This window comes from Gopherus flavomarginatus, chromosome 2, assembly GCF_025201925.1.
Source record: "Gopherus flavomarginatus isolate rGopFla2 chromosome 2, rGopFla2.mat.asm, whole genome shotgun sequence".
NCBI lineage: Eukaryota > Metazoa > Chordata > Testudines > Testudinidae > Gopherus > Gopherus flavomarginatus.
The window spans coordinates 276,198,704-276,224,362 of NC_066618.1; the positions used below are offsets into that span (position 1 = coordinate 276,198,704).

A 25,659-nucleotide genomic window follows, 5' to 3' on the forward strand; every position below is an offset into this window, starting at 1 on the left:
TACTGAATGTTCCTTCAAAACACCATGAAAAGGGTCACTATGATAGGGGTCACTGCACTCAGTTAGCTGAATTCATTTTGCTTCGGGAGCACTCCTCTACTTCCCCAGTGCTTTTATTTTTCTCCAACCCTAGGCCCACCCTCTCTCTCACACATACAAAGAATGTTTGCTTGTACTGACCTGTTTTTTTCTGCCCCACTCTCAGTAAGCTTAGAATAAATAAGTCAATTCCATCTACAGCATTTACTCAGACAAGTTTAGGGTTTTTTTCCCCCCCTTTTAATTTTAGTGTCCATCTCTCTCAATATTTATCTAGGATAGGAAAAGAGGTCAAGGTCAGGTTGGCGGTAGCTAACTCAACCTTTTCCCTACAATCAACATGGGTAATAGTTTTCATTTTGGTTTAGCTGGAAATAATAAAATAAAAAAATAATAAATTGGAGATATACCAATCTCCTAGAACTGGAAGGGACCTTGAAAGGTCTTCACTAGCAGGACCAAGTTTTGCCCCAGATCGGTAAGTGGCCCCCTCAAGGACTGAACTCACAACTCTGGGTTTAGCAGGCCAATGCTCAAACCACTGAGCTATCCCTCTCCTCACAGGAGCCTATTACTCAAGGGACAAAATAGTGTTTAGCTAACACATGTAAAGGGGCCTTAACATAATTGAGAATGTGTCTCCAAGAACTGCAAGATCAACTAAGTAGAACTCAACAGGGAAGAAAATCATCAAGCTGTTCTGTGGAAGTCAACTCATGATGTGTGTGTGTCTGCCTCTTCACCATTTACCTCTCCTCTCAGCTTGCTGTGAAAGAGGTGTGTCTCTATTCTATCCCACCCCTTCCCCATGTTTCTGAGTCTTCCCTTCCCAATGAGTAACTCCTGCCCATGTCCCTACTTCTCCTCACAGCTGTTCCAGTAAGAGCGAGATTTAGCTGGTTCTTCTCAATCAAAAAAAAGCTTAGGTGCCATCAGCTGCTGGAGAAACCATTGGGGAAAGCTTCCTTCTAACGATGGGCAAGTGAACTTTTCAAACCCTGAACTCCCATGATTGAGAAGGAAGAGGAGAACGACAAAAGCAGTGTTGTCAGCCTTAAGAATTCAGAAATCATGAGTCAAGTCCCCCCCCCAAATATCAAAAAATCATGATTTTTAGTAATAAGGGGAGTTCTTTTTTATTTGCCTGTAAGGATTGTTCAGCCTTTTTCAAGCTTTCCTTCACAACCATTTGAGCCACAAACCATTTCTTTTCTTTTCATTGCTCAATTTGAAAAAGCTAGTTGTCATGCAAGCTGATCCATATGGGCAGGTTTCTGTGCTCACAGAATTCCCCACTTAGTTCAAAGGGGTTCCATGGGAGTGTAGGATCTTGACCATGCAGCTTGCAAGATCAGGACCTAAATCTGAATTCAAATCTACATTCGCTTTCTACTACAATGTATTGTGTATTCTTGCATAGCGGGCAAGAAATATTTCATAATTTTACTAATTGCAGTGGAAATACTGCCTGATGCTTAAAGAGGTAAATAGATCAGTTAAACAACATTTAAACATATTTGGTGAAAGCTTTAGCGGTATGCAGTAATAATCGCTCTACTAGGAAAAGCAATATGAGTAAGAAGGTGCTATTTTTACTCACTGTTCTGCTCTGTGTGTATCACAGTCTAACCTGCTTGTTTTTGTTATTTAGATTTGAAAAACCAAATACCAGGAGACCCTGTCGTAACCTTTAAGTGTCTATTAGAAAACTTAAAATTCCCCATGAATTTTTTTTTTAAAAGTTACTATTAAAATCCCTTTCAAGATCTTCCATACTCATAAATTGGAGACAGCCCCAAAATGTAGCTGTCCCATGCCAAGAAATAGCCCCATACAACTACATGCTGTCCCCTCCACAAAATCCCATAAAGGTTGGAAAGGAGAGACAAGCTCCACTGAGTGTTGGAAAGATTAACAAACCAAAGTCACAGTGGGTGGAGAGCCACAAAGGTTCCAACAATCTTTAATCAGTCACCCTCAACCCACATGTACATCAACTGAAAATTCAGCAGATTTTCAACATTCCCCCAAGTCTTTCCAAAATCTTAACAATCAACCTTTTAAAGCCTCATCTAGCCTCTTCCATCCCTCTCTGCCTACCTGGCTCTTTGTTTATGGATAGCTCAAAACTCCTTGTTAACTCTTTCCATAAGCCATTTGTAGGTTTCCAGGTGCTTGGTTTCAACCTATTTCTTCCTAGCTAATATAAAGCAGCCAGACAGCATTCCCTCAAGGGATGTCTGCCTGACAAGGACTCTCAGTCAGTTTTAGCAGCCCTGGAATTCACTAAGACACTGGCAGACAGTGTTTCCCTTTCCTTGCTCATTCCAACCCTAGGTAGATTGAAAACAGCAGTCTCATACCAACTGATTTAGATGGCTGTTCGGACAGATCAATCGAACTAGTGGGGAAGATACATGTGAAAGGCCATATGCAATAGTAGATTGCCACATTTCCAGAAGCCACTATCTGAGAAATTCTGGATTTCCTCCAAGAATGTGGATTATTCTACAGATTGAATCTGAACTGAGTATTTGCCACATCCCTACCAATGCAACAAGATTTAAAGGTTAGTGGACACAGATAAATCTCCACCTATGGAATTCAGTGAGTTGAAGGTTTGATCTGATCTGGACTACTTTACCCAGTGGAAGACCATTCAAGGTAACCAATGTGTGTACTTGTCCAGCAGTCACACCTGGTCTACGCTGAGGTAAATTGATCTAAGGTAGGCTAGTTAAGTTACTTAATTTAAGACAATGTAGCTTAGATCGATTTACATGTGCTCTCCCGCCAAGATAGCTTCCTCCTCTCGGGGAGATGGACAACCGATATCAACAGGAGAGCACTCTGCCACCAACTTACCACATCTTCACCAGACCCACTAAATTGCCACTGCCTCATTCATGATTTAGGCAGCAGTAAAGACAAGCCCTCACACTATAATGAGTCGGTATGTTTGGCCTCTAATTGTTATAACTACTTGAATAGAACAGGTCTGGAGCCTGAGCCCCAACTGGTGTAAATCAGCACAGCTCCACAAACCTGGTCAATTTACACCATCTTAGGGTGTTGCCCATGGCATAGAAAGATCAGCCTGAATCGAAATGCTGCCTAGTAACAAGTATGATTGGAATACTAGTAATATGCAAAGGCAGCAGCTTCAAAGTTTGTCTAATCCCATTTCCACGAATCTACAAATCTAGTGGCCAATAAAGTGAGTAGAATCCACATAGTTGGTCCGTCAGGCTCCATATCAATTATCTTTTTTCTTGTACATAAATGCAGATTATATGTAAGTTTAAAATAAAGTTTCTAAGGCTAAAGTTTTGTATTTTATTAAATAGCATCTATGTCTAGTCATTTGTCACTATTAATTACTGTAAACTAGGTCACTCATACAACAATAGTGTCAAACAATTACACATGAGTTCGTAGTGGAAAATACAGCAACACGGATGCTGCTGAAACTATTACTAATAATGATAAATTGGCAATTTCATTCTTTAGCAATCAAACCAATCTAATCTTTCTAATACTACAGATGATCATACAAAAGGTTTACTTTGCAGTGGAAAAAAATCCCATAATTTCCTATAGAACAAAAACCCATAGGATATACACCTGCTCAGTTTGAAATCAGATATATGAAGGACAGAGTCTGAATTAACATTTTAGGCTCTCATCTTGCACAAGCTTAATTTTACTCATACAAGAATTTTACTAATGCAGCACAGATACCTGTCTACTGGAAACTAGTTGCAGGCCACTAGTTCATTTTACATAGGTCACTAAGTAGTCACTTTCCTACCACACCTGAGATTAATTTAACTATCGATCTAGAATAAAAGATAATCCATCACCATTCCTGGTGCTATCCAGATCTCCTTCCCCCCACATATGCTGTATTTTATTATAGTCTATAACCTTGTGACCTTAGAAATGCAAACTCCTTCTTGCGTAAAGAGAGCAGCATTTAATCATGAAAGTTAAGACCACTAGCATGACAGCCAAATTATTTTGAAGAGTTATTTGCCAATTCCATGTAGGATTCATAATTATATTTTAAGATTTGTCAGTATTAGTAGCTCTATAATGTCATGCTAATAACTGGGAGACTCATTGTAAATGACTGTATCGTGTGAATTTGTAAGTAAGGCTCTGATCCTGCCATAAGCTGCGCGCAGATGCAGGTCCACCTGCAGTTAGCTCATTGCACAATCAAGCAAGGTGAACAAACATTAAAAAGGAGCAGGGGCTGTGCTTCACAAAACATATTTGTTAATTTTAATAACTGTAGTATAATTTGAACTATAGATCACATTCTGCAATGTGCCAATAAATGTTTGGTAGTTTACTTTGAGATTCAATTCTGTAAACAGCAACTGTAACATCAGAAATATCTTCTGAAGATTAGAAAGACTATCTAGCGCACAAAGCTTGAAGACAGACACTGGGAAAAGTCTTTCTGATTACTGTATAAATGTCACAGTAAGGAATTCAATACACCAGACGCAAATTTGCATTTTCCTTATTATAGTTTATAAAAGTATATATCCAGTAAGTATATGGAATTCATTGGACTTTGACTCAGCTGTGAATCCATGCTTTATCCTCATTTAAATTTACTATGAACACAAAGGAAGATGGAAAATATTTATAAAATCTCATTAGCCTATTGAACTTATTTTGTAATCTCGTAATTGACTTTGTTTTTCCGCCCTGCTTTTCTTCATTTTATTACAACATGTACCATACCTCCCACTGTTTGAGCCCATCCCCTCCCTATGGAGACAGAAAATTCCTTTTTTCCTTCCTACAATATAATTCCTCACCTCCTACTGCTTACTCATACCACTGAATCCTACTGTCTCGGATACCCAGCCCACTCTTGTAGAAATAAACTGCTCATTGAAAGTGCATCATTACTTTCTTAGAGAAGAGTACAGAAGAAAGCTGTCATTTACACAAGTCACAATTCCTCTTTCTTCATTTTTTTGGAAAGAGCACTAGTTAGTAAAAAAGTCTATTTCTTGCTTTTGCAGGAACTTTACTATTAATACACACAGAGTAATTTTATGACCTATTTTCCCGCCCAGCATTCACACATACACAAAGCAGTAGCAGAACCTCATGGGATTAAAAAGGCAGTTATTAAATTGCATGACCAGTGAGGATACCAAGTTGGCAGGAGTCAAAACTCTATAAAACGAGCATTCAACAGGACTGGGATCCACCCAAAATACTGTTCCTCACCCCTCTTCTTGACCAGATGCATGATGAGTATCTCCTTGTGCATATGTTTTGGTTCTCACAGGCAGGACTAAGACAGTTTGCTTCTGTCCATGTTAAATCCCAGTACCTACTAGTTGCTCTGTCTGACTCCTCCTAGGGGAGTCACAGAGCATGTAGGGTTAGTTAATGCTGTTTAGAGCAGCATTAATTAATCCTTCTATGCTATGCCAACATTAGCTCATGCTGAATGGAGAATATGCTGCTTATTGCAGCTACTCTTCCCTCCCACCCCTACTTTCTGGCCTCACCATAGTGCAGTAGACCCTGGAGCACAGCTAAGTTGCAGTGCTATCTGCAATATCCTTTCACCTCTGGTACGTCAGATATAACGGAATGAGCACAGCCCAGGAACTGGCAAGAATTAATCTTGGCTCCAGATGTGCGCTGAGATCTTGGACAAATCACAGCTTCTCTCTCTCAGTAACCCCATTTGTAAAATAAAGACAATTTATTTAAAATAACCTGACAGGGACTGTAGCAAAGCTGAGACTCACCAGTGCAGCGCCTCCTACTGGTTGTCTGGGAATTAACTCTTTTCTAGCATATGGAGCATCCTCTGCAGGCCTGTGTCTTGCCTGCTGCTGGCCCCGTGTCCCTCACAGACCCTGATGCCCTTTACCTTGGGGTTCTACCCTAGCTGTACCTCCACACTCTGGGTCTCCCCCTCCCAGGGGAATACCCCCACACACATACACTTTGCCTCAGTGGCTACTGCCAGTCATTATCTAGCCCCTTTTCACTGGGGCTGACTGCTGTGTAATGGCCACTCATCAATGGCAAGGGGGTGGGACCTGCTGCCTTCGCCTATCCCTGGGCTTTATCTCTGCAGCCCCAGTACCTCGGTAGACCTTCACTGAGGCCTGCAGCTTGGGATTTTACCAGGCTAGAGTTCCCCAGCTCCCTTGCCCTATTCCCCAGCACTGCTCCAGTGCAGGTACCTTCCTCTCAGGTAGGCAGCCCTTCTCTCTCAGCTCCTGGCCCCCAGCCCTCTTATCAGGGCCAGATGGGCACTAATTGAGCTGGCCACACCTGTGGTGGCTTCCCCAATCAGCCTAGCTTGGCTGCTTTTAACGCCTGCGGTCCAGGAGTGGGGCAGCTGCCCCACAACAGGAATGTTGTGGTATTTCATCAGTTACTATTTGTACAGCACTTTGAAAACGTAAAGCTCCATGTAAATAAATGATAAGTCCGACGGTTACTACCACCTCCGGAAATCTAGGCAAAGCAGCAGATGGTTATATGGCATCTGCCAACCTCAAAGCACCACTACAGTGTCCGACAAAATTCAGCACTCGGAAATACTTTGTCTTTTCTACCTGGTGGTCCTTGGTCAATTTCTCCTCTCAATTGCCCTCATGCAAATCCAGAATAATTCTGGTTAAATAAATGAACGGAGCTATTCTGGAAATGAACAATGATAACCAAGAGCATAGTTTGGTCACTTCCCCTATCTCCTATTTTTGGCACCTTTAATAACTATACTTGTTCTCTGCATGCCTTAAGCAAACAACCGAGGGCTAGGTTGTAGAACCCTGAAGTATTTACTCACACAAGTATCCAGCTGAAGTCAATACCACTGTTTGCAGGAGTAAATGCCCACTAATGTAAGTAAGAGATGCTTATACTAGCCCTCAATTCATAGCTCTTGTTCACAGGAGAAGGAAAGCCTTAGAATCCCTGTCTCAAAAAGCCCACAACTTAAACACCTTATACACATGGAGGCTGGGATAGGAACAGGTTAGTGGCAGAGCCAGCCACAGAGGTGGTGAGTTATATGGGCCGTGGTGCCCATGCTTCATCAATATGGGCCCGGCTCCACCAATGTTTGGGATCGGGTCTCTCCCCTGGCCCCACCTGCTGCCATTGCACACCTTCCCTGGAGCATCCCCCAGCCCCACCTGCTGCCACTACATGCCTCCCCCGAGTGTCCCTGCCTGCCCTGGGCAGCTGCCCTGCCACACCACGCTGTGCTCCTTCGCCGGCCGCAACAAAGGGAGTGGCGCCGGCAGCAGGCTGAGGCAGCTGCTGCACCTGCAGAGGGAGGAGGTGCACATGTGATGGCAGCTCACAGGGGAGGTGAGGGGGCTTCCTGGACCTGGGCAGCTGGGGCTTGGGTGAGTGTCATAACACCCTCCTTCCCCCCGCAGTCACCACTCCTGCCCCACGCTGGGCAAGGGGCAGCCCCACCCCCCCAAACAACAAAAAGTGTTTGCTGCTTCCTGCAGAACATCGCAAAAGAAGGGGCTACACTTTGTTTTAAGTTTAGAAAGTATTTGCTTTTGAGTGCTTGATTATTTCCGTAGTCAAGAGTACTAATAAGGGTGATATTCTTAATTTTTTTTCTTATGATAGTGATATTGTGCAATGCAGGGAAACTGTTAAATGCTTACTGTGTCCAGTCCATTTTTACATTATTAAAAAAAAAAATATATCAACTTACAGGGAAGTGGGGGATAGGGGCAGGACTTGCACTCATTCTGGGCACCACCAAAAGTTATAAAACCTGCCACCCCCAGCCAGGAATATAACCCCAGTGTCCTAACTCACAGTCTTAGGTCCTATCCACTAGACTATGCCACCTATATTTCCTCAATAACTCTCCAAGGCCTTATATCACTATAAGGCTTTATATCACTATATTTTTCTCAGTTTCCCACCATTGCTATGGTCTGTGGCACACAATGCTGGGAATCTTGAAGGCTTCATTCACAAGTTAAACAGGAGGCGTGAAAGAATGGAGCCCTGTGGAAAACGGCATGAGAGTGCCTTGGGCAGAAAAGCAACTGCCCAATACTCTGGGATCTCTGAGAGGAAACGACTAAGACACTCAAGAAAAAAATCCATTTACCTGTTTTACACCTCATAGTCAAGAGCAGATGGCTGATCTGAAAGAATCAGCAGTGAGGCCTAGGGTCTGATTGTCTATCATGGCCAAGGTGGACTCAGTGAGTATAGGAGCAGAGAAGCGTCAGCGAGGAGGAAGAGAAAGTGGTTTGGCCCCTGGATAAGTTAGAACAGCCTAAGGACTGCTCTAACTTACATTCGGACCATCTGCACCCCATAGGGGCTGCGGGCTGATCACAACTAAAATGCAGCAGTGTTCCAACCCAAGCCCTGCTCACAGAGCACCCCAAAATGCCTTCTAACCTGGGTATTCAAGGGTGAGCCTATCAGGTCCATGCAAGTCCTTTTAGTGACAATATTCCGCAGGGTGCAGATCCACTGCCTTTAAAGTCATCTTATGCTGCCACAGTATTTTAAGGGGACCCTAAGGCAACAAAGAACTGGGCTCCTACTCTTAGTTAACTGTCAGGAGGAGTTCAGCAGCCAAAGCATTAGTCATACAATACCCAGGCCTAAAACCACACTGACAGAAGTCAGACTGTAGCATTTGTAATAAAACCACCATACAATATAATTAGCAGCATTTTTGCTCAGGAATAGGTAGGGTAGGGTATTGCAGGTCAGAGCCGTAGGGGCTGCTTGTGTGTGGTATGCCTGTGTTATCTAGCCAGTGCTGTCAGTCGCTCATTTTCATGAGCAATAAATATGTACTAGAGTCATCCTCCCCACACCTTCCCCACTGCAAGAGCTACAAGAAAAATATTTTTTGAACCATTGTAACAAAGATCCAAAGGCTTTTTCTACGAGCTCTGACCTACTTTTTTCATTCTTACTGAGGGGAAGCAAACACTGAAAGAAGCCTTGTCAAAACTGTTAGAACTAAAAATAGACTTACCTTGGCAGTGCTCCCATCTACATAGGCTCACTTTAAGGCCTGAAAATGGATTTTCCCTACCCCAAGCAATTCTCTGGTGAAGCAGGAAATTCAGACACCATGAAACTTGCTAATCCAGCCATTCCACAAATTACCTCTTGGGATAATTATACTGATCTGTACTAGTTGTCTCCCTCCCCCTACCCATTCAGGCATTTATTCTCTAACACACAAAGGAGCTACACCAAATCTCACATTTTGTGATTGCAATGCCACCCTCGCCCAATTGCCCCAACACAGAGGAAAGGGTCTCAGGTTTTCAAATCCAGTGCTGGGTATTTTCTGTACCAGCTAAATTCCTGGACATTTGACTGAGTAAGGCCTTGATCCTCCAAGGAGAGCTATGCAGGTGGACTCCTGACCTTAAGTTATGCAAGAAAAGAACAGCTTCCCTTCATTAGTGGATACTAGACAAACCAGGCAGGAGGTCTGCGGCTGACTAATTTCCCACTCCCTTCTGGGGTAGGGATGCACAGGCTGAGAAGAGTGGAGCAGTGAGGGACAAGTAATCTCTGGGCTTCCTGCAAGAAGTAGGAATGCCACATGGCTCCAAAACCTCCTTCCAGCTACAGAGCACCACTTGCCCTGTTGTTGCAAGGGACATTGCCTATTTGGTGCCTATGACACATACTCTATATGCAGAGACTAAGAAACAGTAAGTAGGATTTCAAGCACTGATCACACACAGAATCATATACACCTCTACCCAGACATAATGTGGTCCTCAGGAGCCAAAAAAAAAAAATCTTACCACGTTATAGGTGAAACCGCGTTATATTGAACTTGCTTTAGCCTCAAGCATCTCTGTTATTAATAGTCAGCAAATAGCCCTGCCCCCTATCTGACCCCCACCTACTTTCTGCTCCCTGACTGACCCCTCAGAACCACCAACCCATCCAACCCCCACCCCCAATCACCCTCAAGACTCCCATGCTGAGCCATGCACTGCACCAGGACGGCTGCTAGGACCCGGGGAGCCGGCAAAAAGAAGCGCTCACACCTGCTCAACCACATCAGCTGGGGCAAGCCCTGTGAGGGCGAGGCAGCAGGAACTGGCCTGGCGGCCACTGCCCTGTCCACAAAGTGTGTCCAGCCTGGCGGCTGAGCCTGCGAAGGGGAGCAGGGCGGGCAGCTTCCCCCGAGGTGCCCGCATGCACCAGGTCCCCGCCCTGTGCCCACATGGGGCTGGGAGAGGGTGAGCCATCGACGGGCGGCTCCTGCTGTGCGTGCCCGCGCTCAACCCATCTCTCCTCCTCCACAGAGTCTCTGGTGAGGATGCCGCAGCCAGCTGCCCGCCTGGGTGCACGGAGCCCCCGACTGGGGAAAGGTAGTGCGGCACTCTATGGACCCGGAGAGCCCACTTGGCGCTGCTGAGAGCGGGGCGCAGACTGCCAGCTGGGCCCTCTGTGTGCCGAGCCCTCCAGTGCCGGGACAGGGGCACCATCTAGGACAGGCACCTCTCCCTGCCCTGGATCCGCAACTTCCTCGCGTGGACCAGTCTTCCCCAACTTCTTGGCACCAGCTGGAGCCCGTGTGACGTTCCTCAGCACTACAGCTCCCCTTCTCAGGCTGTGGCTCCCCCCGCTCCCTGTTCCCTGACCGCCTCCCGCAGGGGCGGCTATAGGGATTTTGCTGCCCTAAGCACAGCAGGCACGCTACCTCCGGCGGTTTGCCTGCAGAGGGTCCGCTGGTCCCTCCTGCCAGTGGGAGATCCACTGAAGCCACGGGACCAGCGGACCCTCCGCAGGCAAGCCACCAGAGGCAGCCTGCCTGCTGCCCTCGCGGCGCTGGCAGAGCGCCCCCCATGGCTTGCCGCCCCAAGCACACACTTGGCGTGCTGGGACCTGGAGCCGCCCCTGGCCCCCCCCCCCCGAGGCCCTCTGCCCCTTATCCAAACCCTTGGCTCTGGCCCAGCCCCCTTTATCACACCGCTCAGAGCAGCGTGTCGAAGCCAGACACGCTGATCTGCCGAAGCGCACAGCCCTGCCCCCCAGAGCGCTGCTTTACCATGTTATATTCGAATTCGTGTTATATTGGGTCACGTTATATTGGGGTAGAGGTGTACCTCAGTGTAACTTTATCCCATGAAGAAAACATAAGCCTTGCCATCCGTCCATCCTTTCCCCTCTCCCTCCCCCTCGAGAGAGAGACAGACACACACTTTGAAAAGCAGGTAGCCATCCTACCTGGCTAGTATGTGGGAACAACCACCCTTCTTCTCTCACACATGCACAGTCACAGAGAGAGCGGGAGAGAGAGTTACAGGGAACACAAATGGAGGGAAAGACAAAAAGAGGACACAAAAGAGTGGGGACAACTGGAGATAGATATAGAGAGAAGGAAATAAGACACTATCAGCAGCTGGAGAAAATCAGAGGTTTCATGGGAGGAGAAAACATAAGGCTGCCCAATGGGAGAAGCTCTTTGCTTTTGCCAGGGGGAAATAAAGAGGAGAGAAGCCCCAAATCCCCTCAAGAACAAAAGAAAGGCTCTCTGCCATTTCTCTCTCCCCTCCCAGGAAGATGCTGGAGGAAAGGAAACAGGATTATCATCCTCCCCTAAGGATAGGGGAGGGCTTCTGCACATTGGTGAGGCTTCTGTCCACTCCAGTCTCATCTCAGTCACCCTGCAAAATGCAAATAGCTCCCAGTGAGACAGAACCTGTTGAGGAGGAGAGGCTTGGTGGGTAAAATATCTAGTGTCAATTCCCACCTCTGCCACAGACTACCCATGTGACCTGGGGAAGGCCACTTAATCGTTGTGCCTCAGTTTCCCCATATATATAAAATGAAGATAATATTCCCCTACTTCACAGGGGTTTAGCAAAGCTTTAATTCATTAATATTTACAATGCTTTTTGAGTTCCTCAGATGGATGGCACTGCATAAATGACAAGAATTATTAAAGCCATGAATGGATTTAGGAGACAGAATAAGAAGAGTTTAATCATGTGAGTAAAGAAGGTTTATAGAATGCACCACAGTGTGGTTTCTGCTCATGTATGAACTGGAGCACTCCCAAATGGCAGTCTGTCTCATCTCTTTACCCATCAAGTGCACACACCCAGTTTCCATTGCATTGCTAGCCCTTGTTGCCACAGAAATGCAGCAAGGGATAGCTCAGTGGTTAGGCATTGGCCTGCTAAACCCAGGGTTGTGAGTTCAATTCTTGAAGGGACCATTTAGAGAACTGGGGTAAAAATCTGCCAGGGGGTTGGACTAGATGACCTCCTGAGGTCCCTTCCAACCCTGATATTCTAGGATTCTAGAAGCAGCAGTAATTAAACTAAGACTTTTCATTTATCATGATTCACAAATAAAAAAAATAATGGAGTTGCATCTCCTTAGATAAGTAATTAATCTGGTCTATAAAGAGTTTTAAAGGCAAATTCACAAGATGACTAATTTTGGGATGCCAGCTTTAGATACATATAACCATGTTTTCAGAAATAGGGAATAGCACTGGGTGCCTGCCTAGAGAAAACCAGGGCCTGATTTTCAGAGGTGCCGAGCCACCATAGCTCCAAGCGGTAGCTGAAATTTAGGACCTGGATCCACATTTTTCAAAGCTGATTTTGGATGTCCAGTTTGAAACAGCTTGGGCTTGAGCAGGGCCGCTGCAACCATTTAGGCGGACTAGGCAGTTGCCTAGGGCGCCAAGATTTGGGGGCGCCAAAAAGCGGCACCCTTAAATTTTTTTTTAAATGGTTGAGCAGCCGGCAGCCCAGGGCGTCCCCCCGGGGCCAGGCGCCGCAGCGGCAGCCGGCAGCCCAGGGCATCCCCCCGGGGCCGGGCGCCGCCGCGGCAGCCCAGAGGTTCGGGCTGCCCGCGGTACACTGACCCAGGGGAATCCCTGGGCTGCAGGCAGAGGCTCAGAATCCCTCTCCTTCCCAGAGCAGGGGCTCCAGCCTATGCCATTTTTCTCGTTGCCGGCGGGGGAGCCGACGGCTGGGCAGAGCTGCGCAGCTCTGCTTAGGGCACGTGGCAGGAGCCCTGCGAGGGCAGCGCGACACTAGGGCTTCTGGAGGAAAGCGGGGGCTGCCCCCTGGCTCAGCCTCCACGTCAGCCCCAGCGAGGGGCATGGAGAAGAAAAGAGCCTCAGCGGTGGTCTAATCGAGCGGAGGAAGAAAGAGGACCCCGATGCTCATGCGTTGGGCAAGGTAAGCAAGTGCTTCCCCACAGCTTGGCCTCAGGTGCCTGTGCTCCTGCCCCCTTGGTCCTTGGCTGGTCCCTGCTGCTGCTCCCCTTGTGCCTGGTTGGCCGGAGAGAACAGCAGCCTGCAGAGCGGAGCTGCCCCAGTGCCCCCAGGCACCCCCGACCCCATCCCCCCCACAGCCCTGACCCCCAGCTCCGAGCCCAGTCCCTCTGAGCTGGAAACCCCCTGACCCCCAGCTGACAGATAGTGTTCGTAACACAGTTATTGCTCTTCGCATCCTCTTGACTCTCCCAGTTTCTGTGGCCAGTGGTGAGCGAAGCTTCTCCAAGCTCAAGTTGATAAAAACATACATGCGAACATCAATGTTGCAACAAAGACTTGTTGGGCTATCTACCTTATCACTAGAACATGACATTGCTCACAGCATTGACTTGGAGGAACTTGTTTCTAAATTTGCTAAACTTAAAGCACAGAAACATAAATTCTAAATTATAACATGTTACTCTGTGTCGTGTATTGTGTATAATGTATGTGATTTTGGGGAGGGGGGGGCGCAAGATGGAAGTTTCGCCTAGGGTGCAAAATATCCTTGCACCGGCCCTGGGCTTGATTTTCAGCAATGTAGAGCACCAGCAGCTCCCTTTGACTGTCAATGGAGTGGCTGATACTTAGCACCTTTGAAAAAATATCAAGCTCAGTGTTGTTTTGGGAACCCAATAAATGAGACACCCACAATTAAAGGATGCTCTTCAAAACATTAAGCTAGGACTTAATGGCTGACCCAAGGCCACATACAAAGGCAGTGGCTAGGATGAGATTAGAGTTTAGGAATTCCAGATACCTAGACCCATGCTTTGTGTACTAGAATATACCGTGTCTCAAGCGTGAATTTCTGAGAGGGACAGTACAGAAAAAAGGAGTTTATCTTTTCCTAGTGTACCTAACCACAAATTCTCTCTCACCTAAATCTCCTTGAAGTACTCAGTGGAAGTAAAACACAAGTGCTGCTAAATACACCTAGTCAGTTCCATAGAAGAGTTTGGCTTCTAGTTAAGCACCTAAATAAAGTGGCCAGATTTTGAGAAGTGCTAAAGTACACAGCAGCTGCCACTTCATTTAGGTGTTTCTATGGGAGCCGGGCTTTCCTGCCCCCCCCCCCCCGCCTTCATTAAAACTGGCCTACAGTGTCTGAATTTTTTCCCTTCTCCACTTGCCAGAGTGGGATACAATAGCATACTCTGGCACCCATATCTTAGAAACTCATGCTAACACAACTAGATTTACATTCACTTTCTATATTGTGATTGGAAAGCATAATACAGTGTCACCATATTACACTTCAGAAATTTAGAAGCTATTTAAGGTAACAGGAGATAATTATAGCATCTGCTTTTGCAATTAAAAAAACATGGGTGGGCAAGATATGAGTGGTGATACGGAATACTCAGTTCATGCTAAAACAGAAAACCTACATATTTTTTTGCGATATGCATGTGCTGCTCAGCTGCCTTTCCTGTGTGTAACATCAGCACCTTGGAGCCAGTTCTGAAGATTTTTAACTGAAAAATAGCAGTTGCAATAGAAAGAGCCCAGGTAGCCTCAAGGAAACCCAGGTAATAATGGCCAAAGAGGCACAGGCAGCCCCCTACTATTCTGGAAATAAAAACAAACCCACTCAGAATTCAGAGCCATTCTTTGTCCCCATGGCCACCTGATTATACACTCAAATTCAGCAACAATGTAATTAAACACAAACAGTTACTTATGTCAGAAGAAGTCAAAACACTGGCACTTCTTGGGGTGAATTCCAGGGGCTAAGATTTCCATCCCTGGCCTAGCCAAGCACTAATGTAAGAGGAGGGCGTGAATCAGATATATAATCTACCAGCTCTACTAGCATAATAGGGGTGGAGGTTGAAAGCAAAGAGACGCGACGGAGCTCTGGGGGAGGGGTCCCCCCCTCCAGCCCAGCCAGGCTAAGGAGGGCAGTTTGAGCTGGCATGAGTGGGTTATGGGCTGTATGAGGGGTCGCTTCTCAGGCACCTGGATCCGCTGCCTGCTGCGCCCAGCGGGTGCACTCGCCAGCCAGCCAGCCCACGGCACGTGGCCAAAGCCCCGCTTGCCGCTCCCCTTGGGAAGCCTGGGCTGATGCCTTCCCCGTCCCTGCTCCGCGGGGCCAGCCCCTCGGCTGCTCAGGTGAGTGCCAAGGGGAAGGGGGAGCGCTTCAGCGTGCACAAGGACAAGGCAGGGGAAGGGGAGCCCTTACCTTCCACAGCCATTCTCTCAGCGCTCGCCTAGTGCATGCATAATTCGCCTGCCCAAGCCACTGCTCCTCTAGCCCCCTTCTCTCTCCCTCCAATGTTTTCTCTCTGCTCATCTGCAACCAAGACGAGCAACCTGCAGCTCTCACGCTAACAAGGGGGTAGCCTGCGCTCGAGGCAGCCTGGGAAATGTAGTCCCCCGCTGTGCTCAGGCGAGGGGTCCGTACAGCCCCAGGTGGAAGAGCCTCTCTTCACGGTCGCACATAGTGCCCGGCCCAGAGATCAATATCGCAGGGTGGTGGGAAAGCGCGCTGTAGGGTTTGCTTTGATGAGAGCATAGACGGGGGAGGAGGGGAAGAGAACTACAAGTCCCGAAATGCAGCAGTTCGGTCTTACGGGAGAGCTGGAGTAGGGCTGTTTGATTGAGAACTTCCTTGTCAAATTAGGGAAGGAGACAGGTACGGGCAGAAGGTGAGGGAGGAAGATTTGGATTTGTGGAAAATGCCTTGTATTGATTTGGGGGAGCCCACCACAGCAGATTGTGACCAGAGATCTTGCAAAGCAAAGAGCATCTGTTCCCTAGGCAGTTGCTTTGCAGCTGTCAGAATGCAAAATGGTTGCATTAAATCTGACTTCAGCACTCATTTTAGCAATTGCTTGCTAATGGACAAAATAAAGTGTGAATATTTTCTCATTTGGACTGTCTTCCTGGGCTCCGTCTAGCCCAAGTCCATCACCATAGTATCTAAGCTCCTTGGGGATGGGGCCTCTTCAGATAGCACTGAGAACACTGACAATGTTAAATAAGTAATAATGCTTTCATGCAATCTAGAAATTCTTTCCTTTCCAGTGCTGTCATATACCAATTCAATAGATGCTGTAGCATGGAAAAATGTAAATGAACATCCTCTAATCGGCTTTATTTTGTAAAATCTGTGGGGCAAGACCATCTTTGTACACAGGCAAAACAGTGTTGTTGCTTAATATAAAATTGGACTTAATTCTTAAAAATCAGATATAGTTTTCCCCACAGGTTTGTTACTGTATACATTAATAAATGTACCTATTCCCAGGGCCCACGTCGGTGCCCTCTACAGGCTCACACACTTCTTTTTATTGTTTATTTCAAAATGTTTCAGACAATTTCAAATGAGGGGTAGGATTTTTAAAAGTGCTCAGCATTGACCTAATTCTGTTCCCAGTTAAGTCCAGAGCTGAAGAGAGTGGGGGGAAAGCCGGTACAAATTACCAGGGCCTGGCGGTCCAAGAGGGGGCCTGGCTTCCCCGGCTTTGTTGGCCGTTTAGCTGGTCCACCCTTTCTGGGGGGCCTGAAAAGATTTTTTCACCGGGGCCCGAACCCGCTCTCGGCGGCCCTGGTTAAGTCAATAGTAGTTTTACCATTGACTTCAGTGGGAGCAGAGTTAGACCAATCCTGAATACCCACCACCCATTCTCAGATGAATAATTAAACATTCTGAAGAGGAAGAGAAAGCCTCCTTGGCTCCTCACAAGAGGTGTGTAACTGTGCTTCAGTGGGTCACAACTGAGAATGCCAAATTTAGGACAAACTGCTGAGAAATAGGGCAGACACACCCCAGGACTGGTGGCTAATCCCCTCATACCAAACCAGCAACAAAAGTAAACTTCTGTTTCATCACACTGGCTAACAAAAAGTCATAAAAGCAGTTTCCTTGGGTACCCCAGTCCTTATATTACCACTGAAAACACAGGGTTTAAAGGTGTTTACAACTGGTTCTTTACAATCAGTCTCATAAAATAAAAGGTTCTTCTGCTCCCAAAGGACCAGCCACACACCCAGGTCAGTATATAACTTAGATCTTACCCAAAAATCATGCTGATGCCAATCCCATAGTATCTAAAATCTAAAGGTTTATTCATAAAAAGAAAGTTAAAATTGGTTAAAGGAATCAAATACATACTGTAATTGCAAAGTTCTTGGTTCAGGCTTGTAGCACTGATGGAATAAACTGCTGGCTTATATCAAGTCTCTGGCTGCTTCTGGCCCTCAGTCCATTGGTTAGAATGTTCTCATTAGTATAAGTATCAGGGGGTAGCCACGTTAGTCTGGATCTGTAAAAGCAGCAAAGAGTCCTGTGGCACCTTATAGACTAACAGACGTATTGCAGCATGAGCTTTCATGGGTGGATACCCACTTTGTCGGATGCATGTCATTAGTCTAAGTATTAGTATAAGTTCATATTCCAGAGGTTTGAGCAGGAAAGAGGGAAAATGGAGGTGTTTCCAGGACCCTTTATAGCTTCTGCTATGTGAAGGGAACCCCATTGTTCTTATTGTGGAAAATAAGAGCAACAAGATGGAGTTTGGAGTCACATGGGCAAGTCACATGTCCATGCATTTTGCCTAGTCATGGCAGGAAATCCCATTAAGTGTATACAGACATCTCCTATGATCCATTGTCAGTTAAATGTTCTTTTGATGGGCCACTCAATTTGAATAGTCTCTCCAAGATGTGCTGGCTAACTACTTTGTGGGCGTTATCCCAGGAGCAAACATTTGAAATCCAGGTATAGAGCCAATACTCAAACTTCAAATGCAAAAATGATACATGCATACAGATAGCATAATCATAACCAGAAAATCATAACCTTTTCATAGACATCTTACATGCTACATTTTGTACAAGATTTGTTGCAAATATATAACAGTCATTGCAGCAATTATCTATATGGTCATACTTTAATCAGATAACGTCACAGTGTGAGCTCCATTAGCAAACTTGGGCCCTGATCCTGCAAGGAGCTGTTTATGGGCAGATCCTTGCTTTTGCACAAAGCCCAGTTGGAGTCAATGTAGGTTCATGCTGAGGTCTGCTTGCATAGAGCTCAGTGCAGGAACTGGGCCTTTAAATGTGTTTTAAAATTTGGAGGATATAGTGTGATGGTTCTCAGGGTATTCGGGCTGTGAGTCACCTTGTTACCCTCTACTTCCAGAGAGAGGTAGTCTTGCCCATGGTAGCTGGGTGTCAGCTCCTTAACACCACCAGCCACTCAGGCACTCTCCTCTGAGTTATGCCTTCCCTGTCTTCACTTCAAAGATTAACAATAGGTTCACCTCAGTTCCTTTGAATTGTTCCCCTCTGGTATTCAGCCACTGACACTGGCCTTTCACAGATGCCCAAGATCCCCTGCTCCCAAAAGGACTTGTGCACCTCAGTTTAACCTTAAACCACCACTGCTATGTAACATACAGCACTTACAATAAAACAGGAGAAGGTCTATTTAAGAAATAATAGATATTCCACTAGAAACAAGAGAGAGTGATGGAAACAAATGTTTACAATACAAAACAAAATCATAAAACATAAACTAGTGCCTATACTTATTAATTGTTACCTTTCCTTTCTAACAAACTAGGTTTTCATCCCAAACTTCAGTCTGTTGCAGAGCTGGCTGGCTTCAAAGGGACCAGAATCCAAACTTTGTGAAAGACACCCCTGAGCCACAAGATGGTTCCTCAGTGAATGGATATCTATTGGGTGTCTGGGAAGTGGGCGGGCAAAGCCCGCCCACTGCTAAAGGATCCTCCTCCAGCCTAAGGGGAGGAACCACAGGGCCACAGAACCCACTGAGTTCGGGGGACAACTAATAAAAGAACAGGGACAGGAGTGAGGTCAAAGGGTCAGAAGGAGGGAACCTGACGGGGACACCGAGCAGAGAACCCCGGACAGCGCCCACTGCTCCTCGAAGGCGTCAAGGGAGCCAGTGGACGCCGCCCAGAGGAACTCCGCCCGGATGCGTGATCGGACCATGGAGTGGAAGCAAGCCCCACAGTCACCGGAGTCTCCATCGGCCAACCTCCCCTCCCTGGTCACATGGATGGCCTTTTTTGCCAGGGCGAGGAGGAGGTTGACCAGGAGGTCCCGGGACTTCGTGGGGCCACGGATAGGGAGTGCGTACAGAAGGAGGTGAGGGGAAAAGTGCAACCAGAAACGTAAGAGGATGGCAATGAGGAGCCGGTGTAGGGGCTGCAACCTGGCGCACTCTAAGTAAATGTGCGCCAGGGTCTCCCTCACGCCGCAGAAGGGGCAGGTGTCCGGGACAGGGGTAAACCGCACCAAGTACACGCCCGTGCTCACGGCCCCATGGAGGAGCCGCCAACTAATATCCCCAGTGGGCCTTGGGACCAGGGTGGAGTAAAGGCTGACCCACCGGGGCTCCTCACCCTCCAGAGGTGGCAGGAGGTCCCGCCACTTAGTATCGGGGCGGGACACGAGGGTGAGGAAGTGAAGGGTGTGGAGCACGAGTGTGTAGAGCTGTTTCCTTGGCGCGGTTTGGAAACGGACCGGCTGCAGGTCGTGCAGCCGGCTTGCGGAGAAGGGGCGGGGGGGCTGGGCGGGCTTACGGGGCAGAGGCCAGATGAAAAGGTCCGGAGGGCTTGGGGTGGGTGGTGGGTGGGGCGTGCCCTCCCACAGGATCCGGTCGAGGTAGGCCCGAGCAGCGGGCGGCAAAGCGGCCTCCACCTCCTGGAGTACGCGCCGGGGAGTGCAAGGTCTGGAGAGCCCCATGCGGTGAGCGAGCGTCAGGGGATCCAGCCAGCCTCCCCGGTTGTAGTCCAGGAGGTCTCCGACCCTGGTGGCTCCCGCCAGGACCAACCTCTGGCGCACCGCGGGGGACTCCGCCACCTGCACACGAAGCTGGGGATTGTGTAGCAGGGGCTCCGTGAGGAGGTCGGCCCCCTCGGTGGCCGCCACGGACCTGGTCACAGAGAACAGCTTCCAGGTCCGGAGGAGGTCCTGGTAGAAGACCAGCAGCCCGGAGAGGTCTTGCGGAAGACCCCTCGGTTCGAGATAAAGGAGCTGCCGGTCGTATCGGAGCCCTCGGAAGCGGCGCAGGAAGGCGTGCGCCAGGGCTCTCCACGCTGGACTACCCGCACCATAAAGGAGCCTCTGCAGTGCCTGGAGGCAGAAGACGTGGACCTGAGTGCGCAGGCACTTCAGGCCCTGCCCTCCCTCCCCCAGGGGTAGGTGGAGTACCCCTGCAGGGACCCAGTGCAGTCCTGGCCAAAAGAACTCCAGAACCACCTTCCGGAGGTCGGCCAGGAAGCCCGGGGCAGGGACCAGGGTGTTGAGTCGGTACCAGAGCATGGACAGGACCAGTTGGTTGAGCACCAGTGCCCTCCCTCGAAGGGAAAGGCACCGTAGGAGTCTCAGTGAATGGATACCAAGTAATTCTCCTCATTCTGTGTTATACTGAAACAGTCTTTCATCTCTATTCACAGACAAAGTAAACACCTGTTGGTTGTAATGATCCTTTTTTACCTCCAAGTGGTTTCAATTGTTTGCAGTTGTCTCTGATGCTTTTCCTCTGATAGTCTTGGGATGACGCAAGGCTAGGCAATTGAGCTTTGCATTACATCACCAGGGAGGTGTGCCAAGTCCCTCCTGCTTGACTGAGTCATCACCGAGACTTCTTATTTCCTGGTGAAGAACTTTTACATCCAAGACCATAAAGCATACTTTCAACATAGTTACATTATTCCTTAAATATTACATGTAAATATATCTCATGATAATGACACTTGAACTTGATAATGACACAGCGAAGAACTTTCTGTAGATACCTTATATATTAGAAAAATATAGATAAATACCTTGCAAGTTATGTGTTTGGTGGGTTCAAAAAATAACTAGATAAATTCATGGAGGATAGGTCCATCCATGGCTATTACTCAGGATGGGCAGGGAAGGGGTCCCTAGCCTCTGTTTGCCAGAGGCTAGGAATGCAACAGGGAATGGATCACTTGATGATTACCTGTTCTGTTCATTCCCTCTGGGGCATCTGCATTGTGGCCACTGTCGGAAGACAGCATACTGGGCTAGATGGAATTTTGGTCTGACCCAGTATGGCTGTTCTTATGTGTAGTGAGTTTGTCAGGTCTGATATGACAGTGGTTTGTAAAGAACAGGGGACCCTTTGACAAGGGGTCTCCGTGTCACATATGGGGATAAACAGTTGAAGAGAAGCAGCATCCACAGAGTTATTTTGTCAAAACAAAACATCTCTGGGTGGTTCATCCCTTAGGCCACTACAGATTTGGAATCCTATTGCTTAGTGCACTGCTGGAAGGTCCTCAGTCTCTATGGTGATGAATGTGGTCGAAGAACCAGAATAGAATAGGTCCTTTCTGACATAAATACTACCATCTTGTAGTTGCATGAAGTCATTGAGATTAACCATGTGACAAGGGCTATAGGACTGCAGCCCTTTATATTGAGGTGAACCTTTGTAATCGTAGCTTTCATGGTAGTAACTCCTCTTCTAGTGGTAGGAGGCAAGGGGCACACGGTCCTAGGGTACACTGGAATAAAGACCCATGGCACAGCTGCAGCTGGCTTGGGTCAGCTGATTCGGGTCAGGCAGGCACAAGCTGCAGGGGCTAAAAACTGCAGTGTAGATACCAAGGCTCGGGCTGGAGCCTGGACTCTGAGACCCACCCCCCAGCCTGAGTCAAACTTTCCCACAGCAATTTTATAGCCCCACAGCCCAAGCCCCATGAGCCTGAGTCGCCTGACCCGGGCCAGCCACAGGTGTTTAACTGCTGCATAGACATATCCATAGAGCACTGCTTCAACCTCCCACAACTCTTGTTCCAAGCAACCGCTCATCCTTAAAAGCTGTTCTGACATCTTGCCTGCCATGGGAGAGAGGGGGAGTGAGTAGGTTTGTGCCCTTTTCTGTTTCTTTGTGAAGTCCGCAAAAGACTTGAAAGATTTCAAGTCTTTTGCGGACTTGAAACTTGGGGGGGAGGGATAGCTCAGGGGTTTGAGCATTGGCCTACTAAACCCAGGGTTGTGAGTTCAATCCCTGAGGGGGCCATTAAGGGAACTGGGGTAAAAATCTGGGGATTGGTCCTGCTTGGAGCAGGGGGTTGGACTAGATGACCTCCTGAGGTCCCTTCCAACCCTAATAGTCTATGATTCTATGATTTTTCCCCAAAAAAGTAACATTTTTTCTGCCTTTTTTTTAAATACATACAAAAAAATAGTAAAAGCAGCATAGAGTCCTGTGGCACCTTATGCGTCCGACGAAGTGGGTATTCACCCATGAAAGCTCATGCTCCAATACATCTGTTAGTCTATAAGGTGCTGCTTTTACAGATCCAGACTAACACGGCTACCCCTCTGATACTTAAAAAAAATAGTAGTTATCTACTCTGGAAGAGTCTATAGCAATTGGGGGGAACTAATACAATTATGACCACAAGATTCAAGAGAATAAAAACTGAGTGACAGAGAAAAAAAGGGGTTAGGCTGTTTGCAACTTTATAGTTTTTGTTTCTATTTGTATTTGAGTTAAATAAGTGCTAACAACTAATGAATGTTTTGGAGAAAGGACATCTTCATTACATATTAAATGTCCCACTAGTTCAAAATAGGGTGTGAACTCATAATAAACATGTACTGGGATTCCACAAGACGTCTTGATGCAAAACCAGGAATTTCCTGATATTTTTAAAGTAATAAAACAAGCAAAATTAAAAAAAAACCCTGATTCTGGGAAAAAAATCTTCCAGTCCTTCATTGTATATCCTGAAGATGCACAAAAAATCGTATACAAGGCACCTTAAAAACACATTCCTTTTATGAAATCTTCCAGTGCTGACCTACAGCGATTACCTCAACTATGCTGATTACTTTCATATGTATTTGAGCGATCACCCTTGGTACTGTGTATATCTGAGTCAGGTTACAAGGTCCCTAGCAGCAACCTTGTCTTTTATGTGGTCTGTAAAGCACTGGGAACATCTGCAATGCTCTATAAATAATAAGGATTGCAAAGAGCAAGTGACACTTCCAAGCACAAAAAACAATAAGTTTACCAATTTGCTATAGCACAGTTGACAACCTTTATGCAGTCCAGCCCCAGTGTTGTTTATTTTTGAGGAGAAAGATTAAGTTTATGTATTTATTTTAACCACCCACTATGAATTGTGGCAATCTTAAGAGGCAAATTAGCATAATTAACCAGCTGGTGTGTGTGTATATCATTACTCTCTACTAGTTAGACTCAGAATTGTTCCTCTGAGTCAGACAGACCCTGTAATACTAATGGAGATTTTTTTCCTTTAGTTCAAGTGGTAGGGGGTTGTATTTTTGAAACAGGAGGTTCTGAGTTCTATCCCTGCTGTTGCTGTGATGTTCTGCATAGCAGTGGTGTATAGCACAGTGGAAACTGTGATTATTCATAGGTGGCCATAGTTTTAATCAGTTTTTGAAAAAGAATTTTGGTTTTCAGTGATAATTTTGCAGCTGTTGTAAGAGCGATCTGGTAAATGGAGCCACCAAGCATTTAAAGATGCAGTGTTACAGACTGCACTACCTAAAACCTTCTAAACTGTAGTCAAGTGTATTTTAACAAATACCAGGCTAGTTGAGTTAAAATGCAGGAGGGAGCAGAGGCTGTAACTCAAGTTGTCTGTTAGATTCTAGCTAACTCTCTATCTAACACCGGATCTTAAATCATAGCCTACAAAGCCCAGAGAATTTCCTTGACCCAAAGAAAGCCTCTTCCTTCCATTTGCCTTCTCTTTTTTATTTTCTGCCTTTCTCCTCATCTATCTCCTCTTCACATTAAAAGTTTGCCAGTATAGCTATATTGGTATATACCAGCAAGCCTTCCTAGCATAGATACGGTTTATACTGGCAAAAAAAGTCCTTTTGCCACTATCACTTATACAAGTTCCCCTAGTAAAATAAGGGTTACTGTCCAGCAAAAGGTCTTTTTTTGCCAGTCTAATTTCATCTACACTGGGCATTTTCCTGGCATAGCTGTTGGCAAAAAATCACTCCCCTAACTAACATAACAATACCGGCAACATTTCTGAGTATAGACCAAGCCTTAAGTGTTTTATACATTACCACAGTATTAGCCCATGTCTCTATCTTGTTTTCTATTTCCCTTTCACTTTACTGAAAAATTCAACAATTTACTCATTAAGATCTGAGTGGCTCTTTATACGAGCAATGAGCAAGTGATACAGGCACGTGCTTGTCTTCACCTGATGATCTCTTTAATGGTGTGCCAGAGAGTTCCATCCAATGCTATGGGCCAAGATTTTCAAATGTGACTAGTGATTCTGGATGCTTGCATTTTTGGATGCCCTGCTTGACACACCCTAAAGAGGCCCGATTCAGAAAGTGATGAGCACCCACCCACTAAAAATCAAGCCCTTTTAAGATCTCAGGTCGGGATATGTTTGCAAACTTTGATCATGATCTATTTAATTCAATAGACCCTTATCTGTATAGTGATACTATAGCTATGTTTAAGTTTCCCATGAAACACTGGCATGGCATCAGCCTTATCTCAGGATATCATAATATCTACTTACAAGCTACATCTCTGGAGCCTTAAAATGCCCATGTGTACTGCAGAATATCAGCATATGGATTTTTCTTAAAAGGAACTCAGTATTATTAAATGTAATTCACCCTTCAGGATAGGTAAATCCTCTATGTTATGGGATAACTGTTATGGACCCAGAACTGTATATGTAAATGACATTGATTAAAAACATAGTGGAGTTTCCCCCCTGCTTTTCCATGATATTTTAAATAAGGCACAACATGGAAGGTTTTAGTAACAAATGCAACCAACTGGAATAAAAGTGGTCAACGAGGGCTTAACTCCAGCTCTGCTCCCCTATTCCTCTTTCAGAGTGCTTGGGCAGAAGAGAGGGAAGAATGCCTTTAAGGTGGTTTGGTTCATATCCAGAGTTATAGGAGGAAGGTGGGGAGCTTTTGTGCACCCTCGTTTTTCCTTATATTAATTTATTCTGATTTCTTAGAATCAATTGCATTCCTTAAGAAAAAGACCTGCTGAGTCAGTCCCCCAGCTTATATGCACATATAACCAAAATGCCCTTTGTTGATTTTACATATGCATAATTGTAGTTCAGTGTCAATCTCTCACTGTACATTAGTAACTGTGTTATGGTATATTTTGTAAAAGCAATAAATTCTTAATGTAATGGACCTAACTAAAGCATCTGCTATTATATCTCTATCTCAGCTGAAAAATGAGAAGAGACTGGTATTTTAGGCCCCAGTCCTGCAATCTGACCCATACAAGCAAGACTCTTCTGTCTGTG

At 46.3% G+C, this 25,659-nt stretch overlaps 1 protein-coding gene across 6 annotated transcripts in view; it reads right to left on the reverse strand.

The window, feature by feature from the left end:
- SAMD12 (sterile alpha motif domain containing 12) overlaps positions 1-15,669 on the reverse strand; it is a 267,266-nt gene extending 251,597 nt beyond the window's left edge. For all 6 annotated transcript variants that reach the window (XM_050941346.1, XM_050941343.1, XM_050941345.1 and 3 more), the window contains exon 1: positions 15,534-15,669. In XM_050941346.1, the coding sequence (XP_050797303.1) occupies positions 15,534-15,546 (13 nt within the window). In that variant the 5' untranslated portion in view covers positions 15,547-15,669. The remainder of the gene's footprint in view (positions 1-15,533) is intronic.
- Positions 15,670-25,659: the final 9,990 nt, after the last annotated feature.